The sequence below is a fragment of the Malus domestica genome, chromosome 05 (genome assembly GCF_042453785.1).
Source record: "Malus domestica chromosome 05, GDT2T_hap1".
Classification (NCBI taxonomy): Eukaryota; Viridiplantae; Streptophyta; class Magnoliopsida; order Rosales; family Rosaceae; genus Malus; species Malus domestica.
In genome coordinates, this window is record NC_091665.1 from 22,308,656 (window position 1) to 22,332,397 (window position 23,742).

Sequence of the window (23,742 nt, forward strand, 5' to 3'; positions counted from 1 at the left end):
CAAGAGTCTCATTAATCTTCTAGAACAATATTCTAAAGTTTTAGAACGATCCAACTGTCGGATCTCCGCCAATCACTAAAATTAAATTGCGGTCAATGTTTGGTTTTACAAATTTAGAAATTCAATTTGGGAAGATCCGTACCTCGGATTTCCAATCTGTAAGTTCCTAAGGTCCTCAAATATTACGTTTAATAACATATTAACATTTATTGACAATCTAACGGTTGGATCTTCGTTTGCTACATTAGTCAAGTGGTGGACCCTAATGGAACTAGGTCCAAACGACAGAATTTCATCGAACGGAGGTCAAATATGAAATTAGAATATCAAATTTAGCCTAGAAATTTAAAGTTGGCCCACTGGCCAAACGCTGCATGCGACGGTTTCCAGCAAACGAAAACCTAATTTTCCGACTAACTCCAAAAATTACCAAATTTTATAGGATTATAGAGCACAACAAGGGGAACAAATTTCATACCTAGGCTGAAGTCCAATTCGTCCAGGAAACGCCTGAAAACATCGTTGATCCGTCAGAACCCTAGAAATGGGTGTTCCTCGATTCGTTGAATTTGCAGCTCTGCCGCCCGCAAACTTGTTTGGGCTATATTCCTGGACTCAAGAGATGCCTAAGGGTGGTGGTGGTCGATGGAAATTTTTTCAGAAATGGCGGATTTGTTGCCTACACGCACGAAGCCCTCGGCTTTGATTCTTACAGAAAGACACCAAATCAACTCGGGTTTTGGGGGGAAATGGAAAATGACTTAATGCTGAGTTGCTTCCAGGTGATGGGTGGCTACGAATCACCAGAAAAAAAATGCCTGAAAAGGCGTCAGAAAACATGGTGCCGCCGGATTGGGTCTCGAGTTAAAGGGAGGGATCTGATTCCCTCATTCTCTCATCCCTTCTTTCCCCTCCTTGATTTTCCTTCTAATTCGCCTGTTTCTCCCACCTCTCTCTCCTTATCTCCCCATCCTAGCCACATAAATGGCACCAAATCAATGCTCCAGCAAATCTGAAGCCTTTCAGATAATGGTCAAATGATAATTTTGCCCTTGTCTTTACTTGTATATATCTCGTTCGTTATAGCTCCGTTTGGTGAACAGTTTTCCCTTACACACTCGTGAGGTCAAGCTCTATCCAAATATGTAAATAAGAATGACAAAACATATAGGAATTAAATACATCATCGAAAAGTACGTTTAGTTCATTAAGGTCTTTTTCATCCTTTTACTTATCGAAAAAAAACTATACGCCGTAATTATAAACGCATCGAAACTAAGAATACGAAATACGTAATTTTAAATAGTGAAATATGAGGACGGGATTTCACACTACTTCGACCAATGTTGTTGATATTTTCTTTTTAGGATTGTACTTGGGTACTCACTAGTGAGTACTCACATTTTGATTGTGATTATTCACCTTTTGATTTTGTCCAATAATATTTTATGAAATGTTTTATTGTTTTGAAAAATAATGCACATATGTTACTAACTTTTCTTGGGTAATAAAAAATAAAGAACATATGACATTTTTTGAATCGGCCAAAATCAGAAAGTGAGTACATAGATTGGTGAGTATTTATGTATTTAGGGTTGGACTATTATTTAATCTTTGAGGAAAAATTTTGCCTTTAAGGTAATTAAGGAAAATTATTAAAAAAATCTTTTTTTAATGCTTGATTTGACCCAATTATGTATTTTGAATGTGGAATGCTTGCTAACATCAAATACCTGAATGTTGGAATCAAATCTGAGTAAACTTGAGCAACCTGCAAAACAATAAAACAATTGTGAGCAATCCTTAAACCCAGGGGGGGAGATGGGTGTTCATGCCAAAAGCTTTCCAACGGTCAAGTAAGTGAATGATTTTTAGACTCTAGTGAGTAAGAGAATTGAAGTGTATAGATTGTGTTACCATGGATGAACCCTAGGTGGGTGTATTTATAGTGTAGGAAAGAGACCTTTTTAGGATATAGTCCTCGTTCTAAGACGAGAGAATCCTAAAGGATATCTAGTAAATAGATATTGCATCCTCTTAGGAGTTGTGATTACTTGCAGCACAGGCCTATCCTTAGATTGTAAGGACTCCAAGAGACTTATAGGATCTGATTGTGTTCATATTCAGATCAGATCACGTATGGAACATGCATGGTCATCCAACGGAGTTGTTAGGACTTTACCTAGTACCCCGGAGTAGAGTGATGGTAGCACCCTGTTTCGTCTGATATAGCACCACCCGGAGTTGGAGCTGGTGAGTCCATGATCGAACTTTTAAGGTAACAACATTCAAATTTGACTCACTCTGGCCTTGGAAAATCATGGTCCCCCACTGAATTCATTAGAAAAAACAATTTCTCAACAAGTTAACCTACTATTTAGGAATACCATAATTGTGGTTCATGAATTTTCATTGCTGGAGTAAGGCAGATCGAAATACTAATACCTTAGAAGTCCGATCATGGACCCAACAACTTCGGCAGCGAAGCTGCATAGATGGATCATGGAGAAACGTTGTCACTATTAACCTATTTTGAAGCAGTGAGTGAAGTCCGTCAACTTCGCTAAGATTGACCATGCTTATTCCGTATGACTGAAGGAAAAATTTTTGTCCTAGCTAAGAACAAGTATGAACATTTGAATACACATGCAAGCTATTAACACTTTAAAGTAGGCATGCATCCAAAAACAATTCATAAAACCCATGACTTTCAAAGCCTAGTATATGGTGAACCAAAATAAACTCTTTAACAACATTAAAGAGAAGTAAAGATTTAGAGTTTCTTTACCCTTGAAGCTCATCCTTGTTTACACAAGGGATTCACCCAAGTGGAGGGCCTTCAAGTCACCTCCAAGCTCCTTGAATCCTCCTTGTGTTTTCCTCCCTTTAGTGCTCCTTTGATGATTTGAGGAAAAAGGATTTGTTCTCCAAAACACCAAAAGCTTGATATCTCTAAGTCTCTTCACCAAGGTTGTATCTTGTGAAGATGATATGGATGACTAAGGGAAGAAGAGATTGCTAGATGTCCCTCCCCTTAGTGGCCGGCCTCCTTAGAAGAAAATGGAGAAAATGTTTCACCCAATTTCAACAAGAAAAACCCCAATGAGAAAATAGCTATAAAGTTGCTTTTATAACCTTTTCTTTGGTGAGTGGCAAACTTGTAATTAAGCAAACTTTGCCCATCCACCCTAATGGCCGGCCATCCTTTGTTATTGGGCTAATTTGCCCATTTTGTTTTAGTTTTCATACAACTTAAACATAATGGGCCTTTTGGACCAAAACGCTTTTGGGCCCCGAAACCCAAAACCAACATATAAGCCCAATACGAACCTTTCGTAAAATTAATTAACTAATTAATTAATCTTGACCATTCTTCAATTAAACCATTTAATTGCTTATCCATTTCATATAATTTCTTCACATACATCCTTACTCGGTGTACGATCCATTAGGTTCCAATTAGCGAGGCAGTGGGCGATGTTACTCTTAACTATTGATTGTGAATTGAAACCATATTTCAATTCTCCCTTTAATGATTAGTGTTACCTAATCATTTGGGCTTCCACAAACCATGAGTGACACCTAGCAGTATGTCATGGTTACCCAAGCTAAGTAGAATTGGTTGGAGAACCTATCCAGTTACAACTACAATGCAATACGGTCCTTCTCTAATACAATACTCTTAATCACATTGTTTAAGCGATAGTTTGTTTCATGTCTACTATCCAATGTGATACTTTCATATATGATTCCCTTGAATATGATTTGGAACAAACTTCCTAAGTCATATTCATTTGCTTTGGCCAAAGACTTTAGAATCATATCTTAGAGTATTCTCCCTCCACCATGGAAGGTTAGAGATCCCTTGTTGTACATTCATATGCCTACATGACTAGATAGCTTGACCCCAACAATGTCGTGGACACTCCAAAGGAATGCCGTTGACATGATCAAAGATCAAGGACCTAACCATTAGACATCGATGATGCCTCAGGTCAAAGGACTACTTTGCATATTGCAACCTTAGAGTTCATACATGACATATATGTTCGAACTCTCTTTTGATCGTAGTTCAGTGTACTCGAGTACTCTTTCGAGCACCTATGTGTTTGTCTTAGTGTCCAACACCAAATGACTTGAGACTAGTTATACTCACGATTGAGTCAACATAACACATACTAGCCTTAGCGGATTGTCAATGCCCAATTAGCAATCCTATGGCTAGGAACATTTTAGGAATGAACATAAGAGAAAGGTCTCGATAATCTAACTCATTAGATCACTTATCTCTTAATCAAATACATTCCTTGGATTCCCTTATTGCTTAAACACATGATACAATAAATAGTGATTAACAATAAGATTTGCCCTCCATTAAACATATAAAAGTTTAACACAATAAGTATTCCAAAAAGCTATTACATCAAATGAGTGGCTTTGTGGGCATACTTCCAACAATCTCCTACTTGCACTCAAAGCCATCGTCCCATGTATCTAATACCCATCTTTTCCATATGACGGTCAAGCTGGATCTGAGACATTGGCTTTGTCAGTGGATCTGCTACGTTATCGACTGAAGCAACTTTGAGGATGTTGATTTTCCCCTCGGCAACATATCTTCTAATGATATTAAAGCGTCTGTCAATATGCTTGTTCTTTTGATGTGCCCTGGGTTCCTTGGCTTGAGCTATCGCCCCACTATTATCACAGTACAAAGTTACTGGTGATGTAATGGTTGGAACCACCCCAAGTTCAGTGATGAACTTCTTCATCCAGAACGCTTCTTTGCCGGCTTCAGCTGCAGCGACATATTCAGCCTCTGTCGTGGAATCAGCAATTACACTTTGCTTCTTGCTTTTCCAACTGACAGCCCCACCATTCAGAGTGAATACATATCCGGAGTTGGAACTTCTATCATCGACGTCAGATTGGAAATCTGCGTCTGTATAGCCTTCCACTCGCAACTCTGATGCTCCTCCATACACGAGGAACATGTCCTTAGTTCTTCTTAAGTACTTAAGGACCGTCTTGACAGCTCCCCAGTGTTCTGATCCTGGGTTAGATTGATATCGACTAGTAATGCTCACATCATATGCAATATCTGGCCTTGTGCATATCATGGCATACATGAGACTTCCTATGGCTGAGGCATAAGGAATACAACTCATTTGCCGTATCTCTTCAGGAGTCTTAGGTTCCATGGATTTAGAAAGGTGAATTCCATGTCCAACAGGAAGAAAACCTTTCTTAGATTGTTCCATCTGGAACCTACTTAGCACCTTATCAATGTACATAGATTGGGATAATCCAATTAATTTTCTGGATCTATCACGATAGAGCTTTATCCCAAGTACATAAGATGCATCTCCCAAATCTTTCATGTGGAAGGTTTTGGACAACCACACTTTTACAGAAGAAAGTACTGCAGTGTCATTCCCGAATAGTAATATGTCATATACATATAACACCAGGAATACAACTGCATCCCCAACGACCTTTTGATAAACACAATTGTCGTCTTCGTTTTGAGTAAAACCAAACGTTTTGATCTCAATGTCGAAACGAATGTTCCAGCTCCTGGAGGCTTGCTTAAGTCCATAAATGGACCTTTGAAGCTTGCATACCTTAGTCTTTTCAGACTTGGACACGAAACCCTCGGGTTGAGTCATATAGAGCTCTTCCTCTAGGTAGCCGTTCAGAAAAGCCGTCTTCACGTCCATTTGCCATATCTCATAATCATGGTATGCAGCTATCGCAAGCAAAATCCGAATGGACTTAATCATGGCTACAGGAGAGAAAGTTTCTTCATAATCAATCCCTTCTCTTTGCCTGTAACCCTTGGCTACTAGTCTAGCCTTATAAGTCTCCACGTTCCCATCAACGCCTATCTTCCTCTTGAAGACCCATTTGTTTCCAACAGGTACAATACCTTCTGGAGGGTCTACAAGAGTCCAGACCTGATTTTGATACATGGAATCCATCTCGGATTTCATGGCCTCTTGCCATCTCTTTGAATCAATGTCGAACATTGCTTCAGTGTAGTCTCTAGGGTTCTCATTTGTTTCATTGTCACCTAGAAGGTACAATTCATCAAAGTCATTGTCTAAGCCATACCTCTTAGGTGGCTTACTAACCCGTTCAGATCTACGTGGAGCTAGGGGTTCAGGAACAGGATTGTCAATATGTCGAGTGCTTGTTTGTGGTTCATTATTAATCTCATTAATTTCCATCTGTTTGCTTATAGTTCCTTTGAGAACAAATTCGTCCTCTAGAAACTTAGCAGTTCTGGCGACAAAGACTTTCTGGTCGTCAGGATGGTAGAACTCATATCCCATAGTTTCTTTAGGATATCCCACAAAATAACATCTTACTGATCTCGCTTCAAGCTTAGTAGCTTCAAGCGTCTTGACATATGCTTCACAACCCCAAATCTTAACATGTTTAAGACTTGGCTTTCTTCCATGCCATATCTCATAGGGCGTTTGTGGAACTGACTTGGAAGGTACTCTATTAAGCAAGTAAGCTGCTGTATATAGAGCGTATCCCCAGAATGTTACTGGTAGATCAGCGGAACTCATCATAGAACGAACCATGTTCATCAAGGTTCGATTTCTCCTTTCAGAAACTCCATTAAGTTGTGGAGTTCCTGGAGGAGTCCACTGTGATATTATTCCACACTCTTTGAGATAATCTAGGAACTCATTACTCAGATATTCACCCCCTCGATCTGATCTTAGGGTCTTTATCTGTTTCCCAGTTTGCTTCTCAACTTCATTCTTGAATTCTTTGAACCTTTCAAAGGATTCTGACTTGTACTTCATAAGATACACATAGCCAAACCGAGAGTGATCGTCGGTGAATGTGATATAGTAGGAGAAGCCTCCTTTCGACGTGGTAGACATAGGTCCACATACGTCAGTGTGGATTAACCCTAGAATTTCAGTGGCACGCTCTCCTTTTCCAGTAAATTGAGATTTGGTCATCTTCCCTTTCAAGCAACATTCACAAGTACCCATCCGGTCATTACCCAATGGGTGGATATATCCGTCTTTCGACATCTTGCGAATCTTATCAAGGTTCACATGTCCAAGTTTAAGATGCCACGTCTTTTCTTGGTTAACATCTTCTCTAGCCCTTTTGGGTTTTGAGGTATTCCCGCTTTCAATACAGTGCAACCCACTATTCGTCTCTAGGTGAAAAAGTCCCTCTATCATATTACCATGAGAGATAATACGACCGTTCAAGTATAAAGTGCAACTCATTTTGTCAAACAATATTGAGTGCCCATCTCGTAAAAGCTTAGAGATGGAAATCAAATTCTTTATACATGAAGGAAAATATAAACAATTTTTAAGTTCCAGGACTTCCTCAGAGGGTAGGTTAAGCATGTAGGTGCCTATTGCTTTTGCTGAGATTTTAGTGCCGTTTCCAACTCGCACAATCATCTCCCCATTGCTCAGTGACTTGCTCCCCACTAGTCCCTGCATCGTATTACAGATATGTTGACTAGCGCCTGAATCAAATATCCAGGAATTGGAGCTCACTGTAAAAGAACTCTCTATGACAGAAATAGTCTCTTCAAAAGTTCTTGTCATAAGGCTCGCAATGCGCATCCTGTATTTCTTCTTCCAACGTTCATCCTTTCCACAATGAAAGCATGTTCCTTTGGATTTCTTTGCCTTCTTCTTATGCAACCTTTTCCTTATGTTTGCATTCTCACTTCTACTGTCCATTTTGAATAAGGGCTTGCTCCTTAATACATAAATAATGGGCTAAGTCCCCCAAGTATTTTTCATGAGGCCCAATTGAGGCCCAATATATGGTACATAATGTAGTCCCCCAAGTCTTCGGTCAATAGAGTCTGTTGGCTGAAGACTTCAAATTGAATCCATGTATGGGCCGAAGTGGCGGTTGTTCAGAGGCGGTATTTGTATACCCTGCACTGAAGCTTTTGTGGGTGAAGCTTTGCAAGTAAAGCTTTGAAGCTAGAGCTCTGTAAATGAAGCTTTCGAAGTTGGAGCTTTTGTAAATGAAACTTTTGAAGCTAGAGCTCTGTAAATGAAGCTTTTGAAGCTAGAACTCTGTAAATGAAGCTTTTGAAGCTGTTTGACATGAGTGATGCTCATGAATGTTTATGTTGATTGACATGAGTGATGCTCATGGATGTTGTCATGAGTGATACTCATGAATGTTAACATGAGTGATGCTCATGAATGTTAACATGAGTGATGCTCATGAATGTTGACACGAATGATGGTCATGAATGTTTATGTATGATTGTCACGAGTGATGCTCATGAATGTTTATGTATAAATGACATGAGTAATGCTCATGTACAATTTAGAGTACTGGGCATACTTTTGTTCACCTGATTGGTTTGGGCTTTTTTTTTTTAATTACCCTTTGATGGGGTTTATACATATTACCCTCTGATGGGGTTTATACAGATGTTTCCAAAAGATCTGAAAAATAAATTACATCATTCAAAAATAAATAAAGCAATCGTTGGTGCGTTGCTTTTGCTTTTGTTTTCGGCTTTGCTTTTGCTTTCTTCTTTTGCTTTCTCTTTTCCCTTTCCTTGTACTTCTCTATAAACCAAACCAGGATGCTTTGCAAGCCTGTGGATCAGCAGAAGCAGATTTGCTTTTGCTTTGCTTTTACTTTCTTTTTCCTTTTCTGTTTTTGCTTTTGTTTCCTTTTCTTTTCATAAAGTCTGCCTTGCTTTAACATAAGTGCAGGTGCCTGGGGTCCATCGGCGGCCTTCCCGGATTTTCCTTTCCGTTGGAGATCTGTAAATGAAACTTTTGAAGCTAGAGCTCTGTAAATGAAGCTTTTGAAGCTAGAACTCTGTAAATGAAGCTTTTGAAGCTGTTTGACATGAGTGATGCTCATGAATGTTTATGTTGATTGACATGAGTGATGCTCATGGATGTTGTCATGAGTGATACTCATGAATGTTAACATGAGTGATGCTCATGAATGTTAACATGAGTGATGCTCATGAATGTTGACACGAATGATGGTCATGAATGTTTATGTATGATTGTCACGAGTGATATTCATAGCTCCAGACCTCATGTCTCCATGCTTGCACTATCCAATCTTGGCTAAAAAAATGCTCTAAAATGCTCCAAAATGCACTTTCTTGCCAACTTTGTTATTATGACCTACAAACACATGAAAATAGCTTAAAATACATAATTAACTAAGAAATAACAACACAAATGCACAAGAACAAGCTAACTAAGTCGCATGAATATGCTTCTATCAAGGGTGAGGAGCCTTAGGAATTGGCCTCAGAAATGGCCTCTCCTAATTGTGAGGGTAAGGGGTCCTTTTATAGAATAAGGACTCCTCACTTATTACATATTTACCCCTTCCTTTATCACATAATTACATTTAAGTCCACCGAGTATTTATACGAGGTCTAAATACGAGGCCCTAATTATGGTATAAACAGTAGTCCCCCAAGTCTTCAGTCAAGAGAGTCTTTTGGCTTGAGACTTGAAATTCAGTCCCTGTGTGGGCCGAAGTAACTAGATGCGGTCTTGAACCGATGCTCGATATGAGGCAGTGCTCAATCTGAAATGACGCTCAACTAGAAGTAGCACACGCTGGGAGGCTGCTCAGCTCGTGGCTTATGTTGCCTTGGTTGGCTCGGCTTGCGGTGTTTGAAGGTGAGGGAGTCCCTTTTATAGAATAAGGGCTTACTCCTCAATACATGAATGATGGGCTAGAGTTGATGCTCTCTAATGATGGTGAGGGAGTCCCTTTTATAAAATAAGTGCTCGCTCCTCACTACATAAGTGATGGGTTATGAGTGATGCTCTCTAATGATGGTGAGGGAGTCCATTTTATAGAATAAGAGCTCGCTCTTCAGTACATGAATAATGGGTGCTTTCTAATGAAAGTAAGGAAGTCCCTTTTATAGAATAAGGGCTTGCTCCTTAATACATAAATAATGGGCTAAGTCCCCCAAGTATTTTTCATGAGGCCCAATTGGGGCCCAATATATGGTACATAATGTAGTCCCCCAAGTCTTCGGTCAATAGAGTCTGTTGGCTGAAGACTTCAAATTGAATCCATGTATGGGCCGAAGTGGCGGTTGTTCAGAGGCGGTATTTGTATACCCTGTACTGAAGCTTTTGTGGGTGAAGCTTTGCAAGTAAAGCTTTGAAGCTAGAGCTCTGTAAATGAAGCTTTCGAAGTTGGAGCTTTTGTAAATGAAACTTTTGAAGCTAGAGCTCTGTAAATGAAGCTTTTGAAGCTAGAACTCTGTAAATGAAGCTTTTGAAGCTGTTTGACATGAGTGATGCTCATGAATGTTTATGTTGATTGACATGAGTGATGCACATGGATGTTGTCATGAGTGATACTCATGAATGTTAACATGAGTGATGCTCATGAATGTTAACATGAGTGATGCTCATGAATGTTAACATGAGTGATGCTCATGAATGTTGACACGAATGATGGTCATGAATGTTTATGTATGATTGTCACGAGTGATGCTCATGAATGTTTATGTATAAATGACATGAGTAATGCTCATGTACAATTTAGAGTACTGGGCATACTTTTGTTCACCTGATTGGTTTGGGCTTTTTTTTTTTAATTACCCTTTGATGGGGTTTATACATATTACCCTCTGATGGGGTTTATACAGATATTTCCAAAAGATCTGAAAAATAAATTACATCATTCAAAAATAAATAAAGCAATCGTTGGTGCTTTGCTTTTGCTTTTGTTTTCGGCTTTGCTTTTGCTTTCTTCTTTTGCTTTCTCTTTTCCTTTTCCTTGCACTTCTCTATAAACCGAACCAAGATGCTTTGCAAGCCTGTGGAACAGCAGAAGCAGATTTGCTTTTGCTTTGCTTTTACTTTCTTTTTCCTTTTCTGTTTTTGCTTTTGTTTCCTTTTCTTTTCATAAAGTCTGCCTTGCTTTAACATAAGTGCAGGTGCCTGGGGTCCATCGGCGGCCTTCCTGGATTTTCCTTTCCAAAAATCCCTTTAGCCCTTGAGAAGCTGCAATCGTCTTGATAAGTTCAACAAGGTTCTTCTGTTCGCCATGAACTACATATTCCAGATTTAGCCTCTTAAAATGAGCAATGAACGTCCTTGAAACCATAGCAGCAACAACTCCAGACCAAAGATGCTTGGTGGTATTCATAGCTCCAGACCACAGCTTCTGGACGACATCTTGAGCTGCTGGAGGTTGTCACTGGATGACACGTGTGACAAAAGCTGGAGAAGACACAACAGGTGCTGGACGACAACGTTGGCAGCCGCGGCTGCCGCTGCTCTAAGTTCGTCGGCAGCTGAATCGGTGAGTTCCATTTATCCGAGTCAGGGTTTGGAGCTCCAGGTCGATGCTCGTACCCTTTGATCAGACGGCTGAGATTTGACACGAACAGAAAAGAGAGGTTTTGGCTTTTGGGTTCGAGGGAACACACAGAGGAAAAAGAACCAGAAATGAAGACCAAAAGCGGACTGTATCGACCTGACACTCTCTCTAATCTTTTTTTTCTTTATTTTTTTTTTTGAACTGCGATGTGAGGTCTGAAGAACCCATCTTTTACTTTTCCTCATCTCCTATCTCCTCAAACCCATTTTACGGGTTGCTAAAGGCCTTTCTTCTCGGTGACTCAACTGAGAAATCTCTGAGATCGTCCATGGAAACCGCCCGGGTCAACTTCCTCGTCAAGTCGTCGATCGGCGACAGCAAAAAGGGCGACAGCGATGACGCCGAGAGGGTAACGGAGCGAGTTCTCTAGATTTGCTGCACCATTTCCGGTTTGCTGATAAAAAAAATGTTGAATCTTTGGAATACTGCAGCCAGGAGTTGGGTGCCGGCGTCGATGAGCTCGAAAGATTAAAACATTAAGGGAGAGAGAAACTGGGTTTGTGAAGGAATTTCGAGGATTTTTCAGGTGACATGTGAGGATATGATTGATCTGTGAGTTTTGATTTGATGGGTCTCTGCAAATTCCTTGGAGAATGAGGAGGAACAAGGTAGCAAGCGGCTGATGGTGGTGCGGCAGGCGAGCAAACGGGATCCAAGTCGACGACTATGAATCGCTGTGTTGATCTAGCGGTGCTCGATCTGCTTGATCATCGACATCGGGAAGCAGATCCACTTGGCTGACGAGTTAGGAGAGCCTTAAGTCACTTTCTGGATCTCTGGACTCAAATCCCACTCTTCCTCGCCGTCCAATGCATCTCCAAGTCCCTCTTGGGGATTTCTCGCCATATTTCTTTTACTTGTGTTGACAAAACTCCACCAGTTACTAACTTTTTTCTGCAACTGCTCAGATGGGTTTTGTAATTTACAGTAAGAAACATGAAAGGTTTGGTGAGTAAAGAATTAAAGCTGGGTTCTTGATGCTCTTTTTAGAGAGAGACAGTCACAAAGAGAGAGAGAGAGAGAGAGAATGAACCGTTGGGTTTTTGTGAAAGCTTTCGGTTTTTTGCAGATTCACAGTGGTGAGATTTGATGAAAAAATGAAAGATAACCGACATAGTTTTTTGTGTCGATTCCCACAGACAACGTCAAATGTTGATGCACAAAACCGGAGGTCTTGGAACAACGTAAATCCGACCGTGAATCTGCAAGAAATGTAAATAACACAAGATGTATCGCGGTTCATCCCAAGGTTTGGGCTACGTCCACACTGATTATATTTCTCTGAGAGTATTTGTGAGGGAGAGAGAGAGAGCTCTGAGAGTGAGAGCGTTAAGAGGGTGAGGAGCCTTAGGAATTGGCCTCAGAAATGGCCTCTCCTAATTGTGAGGGTAAGGGGTCCTTTTATAGAATAAGGACTCCTCACTTATTACATATTTGCCCCTTCCTTTATCACATAATTACATTTAAGTGACCCGAGTATTTATACGAGGTCTAAATACGAGACCTTAAACATGGTATAAACAAAAGTCTAATGTAAAAAAAATCTGAATAAGATGACTTCACGATGTTATAAATATTAAACGGTCTAGTGGTATTCCTCTTTACTTGTAAGTGAGAGGTTTTAGGTTCGATTTTAATCAAAGGCGAATTTGAACCACATTATTGCTAGCCCATTATGAGGCTAAGCCCACTCTCTCTCCGTTAATGTAGATAATATCGTTTGTTCCAAAAAAAAAACAAAAAAACAAGACACTACATTTTTTTTTTCCTGAAAAAAAATGTCTTATCTATTTAAAATTTGATAATTTACCTTTAAAGTGTATCACATAAAAGTTTTTGAAATGTAAATTGTGGATTTAGCGCAAAGGTGTAAGAGAATGTTTTGCTAATTTGTGCTCTGCAATGGATTGAGCTGCACCTTTCCTTGCACAGAAATATACAAAACTTTCATTCTTCGTTCTTTGAGTTTTTCTTCAGTCTTATTTCCCAATCCATAACTTAAAAAAACAACATCAAATACTAAAAACCAACACAAGTCACGTAATTTAAATTGAAAAAAACTAAATAGATTACAATCTAGTAGAGAAGGGAAGAATTTGGAGGTTTTAATGAACTTAAGGACATTTGTTTGAAAAAATATCATTAGGGAACTTAATTTTTTAAATGGTAGGATTATGAGAGATATGTTGAAAAGTGTGTGATTAAGGAAATGAACTCAAATAAAAACTAAAAACTATTTTTAACTTGTATTTATTTTGAAGATTTTGTTTTTTGTTCATTTTTCTTTGTTTCCTTCATTCCCTTCCACCAGTATTCTTCATCCCTCATTTTCGCCTCCACTCTTCTTCATCCCATATTTCCTCCAAATAATTTCTCCATAACTCAAACACATAAAAATGAAAACTAAAAATAGAAAACATTTTGATAATTATCTCACAAATATGATCTCACATTTCCACCATATAATTTCCCTTTATATTTATGGAATAGTTATTAGCACTTAAAAGTCATTATGCACTCTTTAAATATATAGATTTGACAAACCGGCATTATATCTATCAAAGACAAGGAGCAAGAAATAATTGCTTGGTCACAAGCCAGTAATTTCTTTCTAATTAATATGTGTAGTAGATTACCAAGAGAAGTTTACCACAAACATTCATCGTTTCAGCCAAATAATGTAAATTAGGGTTTTCTTGGTTGAGGCAATAGTAGGACCTCAAGCTAGGCAAGTAATTATGCAACTTTGATCGTAGCATGCATGTCTTACTAGCAAGTTACCAAAATTTATTTTAAATAAAAAAGAGTGAATTCTTGATCAATTGAAATTTACCGTCCACCATGCCAGTGGAAGGTATACACAAAGGATCGATCATCACTTATTTATTCATTTTCTTTATTCTTAATAACCTACTTATCTTCTTAGATATATCCATCAGCAAAAATTGCTAGAGTGGTTGTTGTTCTTCCATAGCTAGTAAGGCTTCTCCCCAACATAGTTGCCTGGGGGATCATAGTTGCATCCAATGAAGGTACCCCCACTGCTGCACCTCACTTTTGCGCACCCTACACGAGCCGAGTTACGCCAAACCACCTGTGTATAATGCCCACACACCTTTCCAGCAGCACACGAGTTCGACTCATAACTGTAGTCGGCTTTCTCCGCCACCCACAGGTCCACAGCCGCTGTTCCCGACATGTCACCAGTGCTCATGGCAAGGTTTTCACCGTATGGCCCACCGGAGTGCACGAGATTGCAGTCGCCAACATGTTGGTTGGCGTAGTTTTGTGCATAGCCTGCTACATTGTCATCCCACGTCAAGGGACCAACGCCTACTGCTGCTCGAGCGGCGTTGTGGGAATTGAGGTAGTCTTGGGGTGTGTCTTGGGCATGAGAGGATTGTATTAGGGCTGAGCCTAAAATGAAAAGGAGAGCTAGGGAAATATTACACAACCCCATGTTAATGGTTTGTTCTCTTTGTGGATGGGCAAATGAGATGTTATGGTGCGGAATATTTATAATAGCGGGGAACGGTAAATGTTGATATTATGAGCTCTGAGAAATTGAGGATGTGGAAATTTATTTGCATGACTATCAAAGTTGAACGTTCACATTGCGTTATCAACTGAAGAAACCAAACCGTCGCCGAACTGATAAAACAAAACCCTACTTCTATATTTCTTTACTTACAACGGCTTACTTTTACAAGTAAAATTTATGAGAGGATTAACTTTTTCTAGTACTACAAACGATATTCTACATAGTCTAGACAAGGATGGAGATAGTTTGAACTAGGAAAGAGGATATGAACTACTATGACAATCTACCACTTGCATGAGAAGTACGAAGATTAGTCAAACTTTCTCGAGGTAATTAAATTGTCAGTATAACAAAAATAAGCAATCGTAACACCAAAAACGTGGCTACTGCTGGGGTAACAATAATATCGATCACTGACCTAGATATTATGTTGCTATGTAATACTTTAATTTCCCGATATTTGTTAACACAATTAACAATCCCTTGAAACCTTTGAAATTCATGTTGATGATGCAACATTGGAACAAATTGGAACTAATTGCTTTGGTAAATAAGCAGATCTGCTTCTTCGAATTTACGTTTGAAATTTACGTTTGTCATATCTGTTTACTTTTCTTTTAGAAAAGTATATGATCGATGCATGTAGGAAACGTATATGTTCATCTGTTGAAGGAAAGGTCTACTAAGCCTTCCCGTCATATTCTATGCACTGTTGCAATACGTGTGGTATACGGGTCTTCTCCGAAGTTTTATTTTCTTGAAACAAATATATTTTGGATGTGGAAGTCTCACTAAACTACACAATCACCTAACCATAAATTTGGCATTATTTATGGTTTTGAACTCCTCTTTAGGAAAACTGAATTTAAGACTTTCAACTTACAAGTTAGGAAAAAATAAATACCACTATATTGTAGTAGTAGAGGTGCGAGTCTTCTTTCAATTAAAATAAAATAGAATATTATGAACCTCTCATTTTTTTTCCCTAACATTATAGAGGAGAATAATTGAGTTAAGTCACACAATTGTTAGGGTTCAAGATTTTTGTATATGAATTTCGCTGTAGTAATTGAGAGAATAAAGGACTGCATTTTCTGAGAATGAAAGATGTAGTTGCAGAGAGAATGTTTGAAGGACTGTATAAGATGCAATCCATTACCAATCCTTTCATATATTTTATAATATACATATTTATTTGTTTAATTACTACTTTAAGTTTTAAAATTGTTAAATTATTTTATCTCATTATATTATAACATGTGAATAAATAACATCATATTACCCTTAATATTGTGTTCAAAAGGGATATCTGTTGTACGTGGTTTAGTGTTGTCCGCGAATGTCCTCAACGCAAGACTTTTACCCGAATTGTGATGGCATTATTAGCATTAGCATACTTTTGGACATAAAGGCTACTACGTCAGCATCCTACGTCAGCATCCTACGTCAACTTTGGTAGCATTGAGACGCACGAAAATGTGGAACACGATGGCCTGTATGTATTGGGATATAGTGTGGAAAAGTTGGCGGCGAACCGTCTGGCGTCTCGGCGTTGTAAGGAAGCATGTGATTTAATTTGGGTCGATAGGTCCCCATCTTCCTTTATTCATGTTTTGTGTAATGATGACCTTCTTTGTTCCTCCTAATTGCTTTCTGGTAGTGCAAGGTGAGACGCTTTAGCATTAGATGCGTCGTCGTGGTTTTTCTGACCCCCCTTTGCACTACTCTTTTCTAGTAGTTTATTTGGTTGTTTGCCTCGGTGTAGGCTTTCTTGTTTCTCTTTGACATATTTGCCCGGTTATTGATATTTCCGTTTTCCCAAAAAAAAACTTGCTTTGTTGAAGTCCACATAATTTTTTTTTAAATTTAAAAAAAAAAATTGGAACCATGTGTATGTCTTTGGTTCCGGACGAAAGTGTTGGAAACTACGACCTGTCTATATTCAGAAGTGTGGAAAATATGGGACACAGACCCCTCTTTCCTTTAAATTATTGTACTAATTTTGAATCATTCATCCTACCCTTAATAATAATAATTTACAAAAAATTGGAACTATATTAGATCAAGTCGTTAGTCACGGAAGAAAATGTGGACACTATACCAGTATGTATTGGGATATATTGTAGAGAATTTGCTTTGTTAATGTCCGAATGGATTTAGGTACGACTACAGTTGTAATATCGTTAGTTGTCATTAGTATTACTGTTTAGTGAAAATATTCTCCATTTGTAAGTGGGGAGGTCTCATTTTAACTTTGAGTTCAAATCTAATTGTCACGCCCCAATCCTGACATACGTACATGATCGACATGTGACATCACTTAGTACTCGTATATCTAACATACCCCGCCTCCAGGATATGGACAATCACAAGAAAGATCCAATTGCGTAGTAATTTTTCGTATACTCTATGGCTGCATCTAACCTCTTTGTTAGATTGCCTTCGTACCCTCCGATGAGATCAAGCCATTCGTAGTTCACTATTTGTTAAACTATGAACTATTCGTAAAATACTTCCTAGCAGAAAACATAGAGTACCACACTACACATCAATCATAAGCCAAGCAAGAGTTGTCATCTTACCATTCACACACACATATGCTTTCCAACACCATTCAACAATCACATCAATCAATAACACATACAATACACCAAAATGCAGGGCTAGAGCGACACAGTTCGGGAGAAGCCTACATCCCTGAAGCTTTCTCAATTTAGACCGAATCCAAGGAATCAGCGAAGTCAAGGATGTGATTTCGGACCACTCAACGAAATCCTACAAAATTGGGTTCCGGACCACTTAACGGAATCAAAGTACCAAACGAGATTCTGGACCTCTCAACGGAATCCAAATCAGGATACGATTCCTGACCACTCAATGGAATCACGGAGTAAAAGGGATTCTGGACCTCTCAACGGAATCTAAGTGGATACGATTCCGGACCACTCAACGGAATCTAGACGGAGCAGGGAATCAGACCACTCAATGGAATCCCAGCAGAACCCGGTTCTGTACCACTCAACGGAACTGAGTGGAAGTCTAGGAAACATAACAACGACTCGAAGAAACAAGACATGAATCAAGTTACTCAATTTAGAATGGCTCAACAAAATAAGAGATGAAACAATGAAACTAGATATGAAACAAGCTTCGAAGCAACAAACCCCAGGACAATGGGTTAACGGTTCACTACGAGCCCTCACATTTCATCAAACAATTCAACAAGCACTTCGAATCACATTTCAAAAATATCATCAATACACAAGTCAAATCACATTTAATAAACATAGATCAATGGCTAAATATAAAAAAAAAAAAAATCACATTTCAATAGAAATCACATTTATAAAATCAAGTGATATCCACAAAGGATACTAAATGCAAAATCAGGGTAATAACCATATCACATATCTTAAAGTCACTCACTAACCAATGTAGGCCCACTAGACTTCGCTTAATCTCTAATAGTACTAATTTTAGTATTTAAGAACGATTTGAATCATGTTGACCAAAAGTCAACTCTCTGTCAATGGTGGGTTCCGCAACCCTACATAATTCGATCTGGAACATCCGCCCACAGATTTCTGATCTGTAACCTCCCAAGAGTCTCATTAATCTTCTAGAACAATATTCTAAAGTTTTAGAACGATCCAACTGTCGGATCTCCGCCAATCACTAAAATTAAATTGCGGTCAATGTTTGGTTTTACAAATTTAGAAATTCAATTTGGGAAGATCCGTACCTCGGATTTCCAATCTGTAAGTTCCTAAGGTCCTCAAATATTACGTTTAATAACATATTAACATTTATTGACAATCTAACGGTTGGATCTTCGTTTGCTACATTAGTCAAGTGGTGGACCCTAATGGAACTAGGTCCAAACGACAGAATTTCATCGAACGGAGGTCAAATATGAAATTAGAATATCAAATTTAGCCTAGAAATTTAAAGTTGGCCCACTGGCCAAACGCTGCATGCGACGGTTTCCAGCAAACGAAAACCTAATTTTCCGACTAACTCCAAAAATTACCAAATTTTATAGGATTATAGAGCACAACAAGGGGAACAAATTTCATACCTAGGCTGAAGTCCAATTCGTCCAGGAAACGCCTGAAAACATCGTTGATCCGTCAGAACCCTAGAAATGGGTGTTCCTCGATTCGTTGAATTTGCAGCTCTGCCACCCGCAAACTTGTTTGGGCTATATTCCTGGACTTAAGAGATGCCTAAGGGTGGTGGTGGTCGATGGAAATTTTTTCAGAAATGGCGGATTTGTTGCCTACACGCACGAAGCCCTCGGCTTTGATTCTTACAGAAAGACACCAAATCAACTCGGGTTTTGGGGGGAAACGGAAAATGACTTAATGCTGAGTTGCTTCCAGGTGATGGGTGGCTACGAATCACCAGAAAAAAAATGCCTGAAAAGGCGTCAGAAAACATGGTGCCGCCGGATTGGGTCTCGAGTTAAAGGGAGGGATCTGATTCCCTCATTCTCTCATCCCTCCTTTCCCCTCCTTGATTTTCCTTCTAATTCGCCTGTTTCTCCCACCTCTCTCTCCTTATCTCCCCATCCTAGCCACATAAATGGCACCAAATCAATGCTCCAGCAAATCTGAAGCCTTTCAGATAATGGTCAAATGATAATTTTGCCCTTGTCTTTACTTGTATATATCTCGTTCGTTATAGCTCCGTTTGGTGAACAGTTTTCCCTTACACACTCGTGAGGTCAAGCTCTATCCAAATATGTAAATAAGAATGACAAAACATATAGGAATTAAATACATCATCGAAAAGTACGTTTAGTTCATTAAGGTCTTTTTCATCCTTTTACTTATCGAAAAAAAACTATACGCCGTAATTATAAACGCATCGAAACTAAGAATACGAAATACGTAATTTTAAATAGTGAAATATGAGGACGGGATTTCACACTACTTCGACCAATGTTGTTGATATTTTCTTTTTAGGATTGTACTTGGGTACTCACTAGTGAGTACTCACATTTTGATTGTGATTATTCACCTTTTGATTTTGTCCAATAATATTTTATGAAATGTTTTATTGTTTTGAAAAATAATGCACATATGTTACTAACTTTTCTTGGGTAATAAAAAATAAAGAACATATGACATTTTTTGAATCGGCCAAAATCAGAAAGTGAGTACATAGATTGGTGAGTATTTATGTATTTAGGGTTGGACTATTATTTAATCTTTGAGGAAAAATTTTGCCTTTAAGGTAATTAAGGAAAATTATTAAAAAAATCTTTTTTTAATGCTTGATTTGACCCAATTATGTATTTTGAATGTGGAATGCTTGCTAACATCAAATACCTGAATGTTGGAATCAAATCTGAGTAAACTTGAGCAACCTGCAAAACAGTAAAACAATTGTGAGCAATCCTTAAACCCAGGGGGGGAGATGGGTGTTCATGCCAAAAGCTTTCCAACGGTCAAGTAAGTGAATGATTTTTAGACTCTAGTGAGTAAGAGAATTGAAGTGTATAGATTGTGTTACCATGGATGAACCCTAGGTGGGTGTATTTATAGTGTAGGAAAGAGACCTTTTTAGGATATAGTCCTCGTTCTAAGACGAGAGAATCCTAAAGGATATCTAGTAAATAGATATTGCATCCTCTTAGGAGTTGTGATTACTTGCAGCACAGGCCTATCCTTAGATTGTAGGGACTCCAAGAGACTTATAGGATCTGATTGTGTTCATATTCAGATCAGATCACGTATGGAACATGCATGGTCATCCAACGGAGTTGTTAGGACTTTACCTAGTACCCCGGAGTAGAGTGATGGTAGCACCTGAAGGAAAAAATTTGTCCTAGCTAAGAACAAGTATGAACATTTGAATACACATGCAAGCTATCAACACTTTAAAGTAGGCATGCATCCAAAACAATTCATAAAACCCATGACTTTCAAAGCCTAGTATATGGTGAACCAAAATAAACTCTTTAACAAAATTAAAGAGAAGTAAAGATTTAGTGATTCTTTACCCTTGAAGCTCATCCTTGTTTACACAAGGGATTCACCCAAGTGGAGGGCCTTCAAGTCACCTCCAAGCTCCTTGAATCCTCCTTGTGTTTTCCTCCCTTTAGTGCTCCTTTGATGATTAGAGGAAAAAGGATTTGTTCTCCAAAAACATCAAAAGCTTGATGTCTCTAAGTCTCTTCACCAAGGTTGTATATTGTGAAGATGATATGGATGACTTAGAGAGATTTTAGATGCTAGTAAAAATCCTCTAAGTGGCCGGCCTCTATGTAGAAAAAGAGAGAAAATGTTTCACCCAATTTCTATTAGAAAAACCCCTTATGAGAAAATTGCTATAAAGTTGCTTTTATAACATTTTCTTTGGTGAGTGGCAAACTTGTAATTAAGCAAGCTTGCCCATTCACCCTAATGGCCGGCCTCTCCTTGTTATTGGGCTAATTTGCCCATTTTGTTTTAGTTGTCATACAACTTAAACATAATGGGCCTTGTGGACCAAAACACTTTTGGGCCCCGAAACCCAAAACCAACTTATAAGCCCAATACGAACTTTTCGTATAATTAATTAACTAATTAATTAATCTTGACCATTCTTCAATTAAACCATTTAATTGCTTATCCATTTCATATAATTTCTTCACTAACATCCTTATGTGGTGTGCGATCCATTAGGTTCCAATTAGCGAGGCAGTGGGCGATGTTACTCTTAACGATCGATTGTGAATTGAAACCACATTTCAATTCTCCCTTAAGATTAGTGTTTGCTAATCTTCAGGGCTTCCACAAACCATGAGTGACACCTAGCAGCATATCATGGTTACCCAAGCTAAGTAGAATTGGTTGGAGAACCTATCCAGTTACAACTACAATGCAATACGGTCCTTCTCTAATACAATACTCTTAATCACATTGTTTAAGTGATAGTTTGTTTCATGTCTACTATCCAATGTGATACTTTCCTATATGACTCCTTTGAATATGATTTGGAACAAACTTCCTAAGTCATATTCATATGCTTTGGCCAAAGACTTTAGAATCATATCTTAGAGTATTCTCCTTCCACCATGGAAGGTTAGAGATCCCTTGTTGTGCATTCATATGCCTACATGACTAGATAGCTTGACCCCAACAATGCCGTGGACAATCCAAAGGAATGCCATTGACATGATCAAAGATCAAGGACCTAACCATTAGACATCTATGATGCCTCAGGTCAAAGGACTACTTTGCATATTGCAACTTTAGAGTTCATACATGACATGTATGTTCGAACTCTCTTTTGATCGACGTTCAGTGTACTCGATTACTCTTTCGAGCACCTATGTGTTTGTCTCAGTGTCCAACACCAAATGACTTGAGACTAGTTCATACTCACGTTTGAGTCAACATAACACATACTAACCTTAGCGGATTGTCAATGCCCAACTGGCAATCCTATGGCTAGGAACGTTTTAGGAATGAACATAAGAGAGAGGTCTCGATAATCTAACTCATTAGATCACTTCTCTCTTAGAACAAATACATTCCTTGGATTCCCTTATTGCTTAAACACATAATACAATAAATAGTGATTAACAATAAGCTTTGCCCTTCATTAAACATATAAAAGTTTAATACAATAAGTATTCCAAAAAGCTATTACATCAAATGAGTGGCTTTGTGGGCATACTTCCAACAGCACCCTGTTTCGTCTGATATAGCACCACCCGGAGTTGGAGCTGGTGAGTCCATGATCGAACTTTTAAGGTAACAACATTCAAATTTGACTCACTCTGGCCTTGGAAAATCATGGTCCCCCACTGAATTCATTAGAAAAAACAATTTCTCAACAAGTTAACCTACTATTTAGGAATACCATAATTGTGGTTCATGAATTTTCATTGCTGGAGTAAGGCAGATCGAAATACTAATACCTTAGAAGTCCGATCATGGACCCAACAACTTCGGCAGCGAAGCTGCATAGATGGATCATGGAGAAACGTTGTCACTATTAACCTATTTTGAAGCAGTGAGTGAAGTCCGTCAACTTCGCTAAGATTGACCATGCTTATTCCGTATGACTGAAGGAAAAAATTTTGTCCTAGCTAAGAACAAGTATGAACATTTGAATACACATGCAAGCTATTAACACTTTAAAGTAGGCATGCATCCAAAAACAATTCATAAAACCCATGACTTTCAAAGCCTAGTATATGGTGAACCAAAATAAACTCTTTAACAACATTAAAGAGAAGTAAAGATTTAGAGTTTCTTTACCCTTGAAGCTCATCCTTGTTTACACAAGGGATTCTCCCAAGTGGAGGGCCTTCAAGTCACCTCCAAGCTCCTTGAATCCTCCTTGTGTTTTCCTCCCTTTAGTGCTCCTTTGATGATTTGAGGAAAAAGGATTTGTTCTCCAAAACACCAAAAGCTTGATATCTCTAAGTCTCTTAACCAAGGTTGTATCTTGTGAAGATGATATGGATGACTAAGGGAAGAAGAGATTGCTAGATGTCCCTCCCCTTAGTGGCCGGCCTCCTTAGAAGAAAATGGAGAAAATGTTTCACCCAATTTCAACAAGAAAAACCCCAATGAGAAAATAGCTATAAAGTTGCTTTTATAACCTTTTCTTTGGTGAGTGGCAAACTTGTAATTAAGCAAACTTTGCCCATCCACCCTAATGGCCGGCCATCCTTTGTTATTGGGCTAATTTGCCCATTTTGTTTTAGTTTTCATACAACTTAAACATAATGGGCCTTTTGGACCAAAACGCTTTTGGGCCCCGAAACCCAAAACCAACATATAAGCCCAATACGAACC

At 38.6% G+C, this 23,742-nt stretch overlaps 1 protein-coding gene across 1 annotated transcript; it reads right to left on the minus strand.

Annotated features, from left to right (window-relative positions):
• Positions 1–14,169: 14,169 nt before the first annotated feature.
• On the minus strand, positions 14,170–14,932 carry LOC139196442 (pathogenesis-related protein 1-like). Its single transcript, XM_070822392.1, has one exon. It carries the CDS (start codon positions 14,861–14,863, stop codon positions 14,378–14,380), a length of 486 nt encoding a protein of 161 aa, XP_070678493.1. The 5' UTR covers positions 14,864–14,932; the 3' UTR covers positions 14,170–14,377.
• Between the last annotated feature and the right edge of the window lie 8,810 nt (positions 14,933–23,742).

Bases quoted from the DNA above. Each gene is read 5' to 3' on its own strand.
- LOC139196442 (XM_070822392.1), bottom strand. From the start codon at position 14,863: ATGGGGTTGTGTAATATTTCCCTAGCTCTCCTTTTCATTTTAGGCTCA.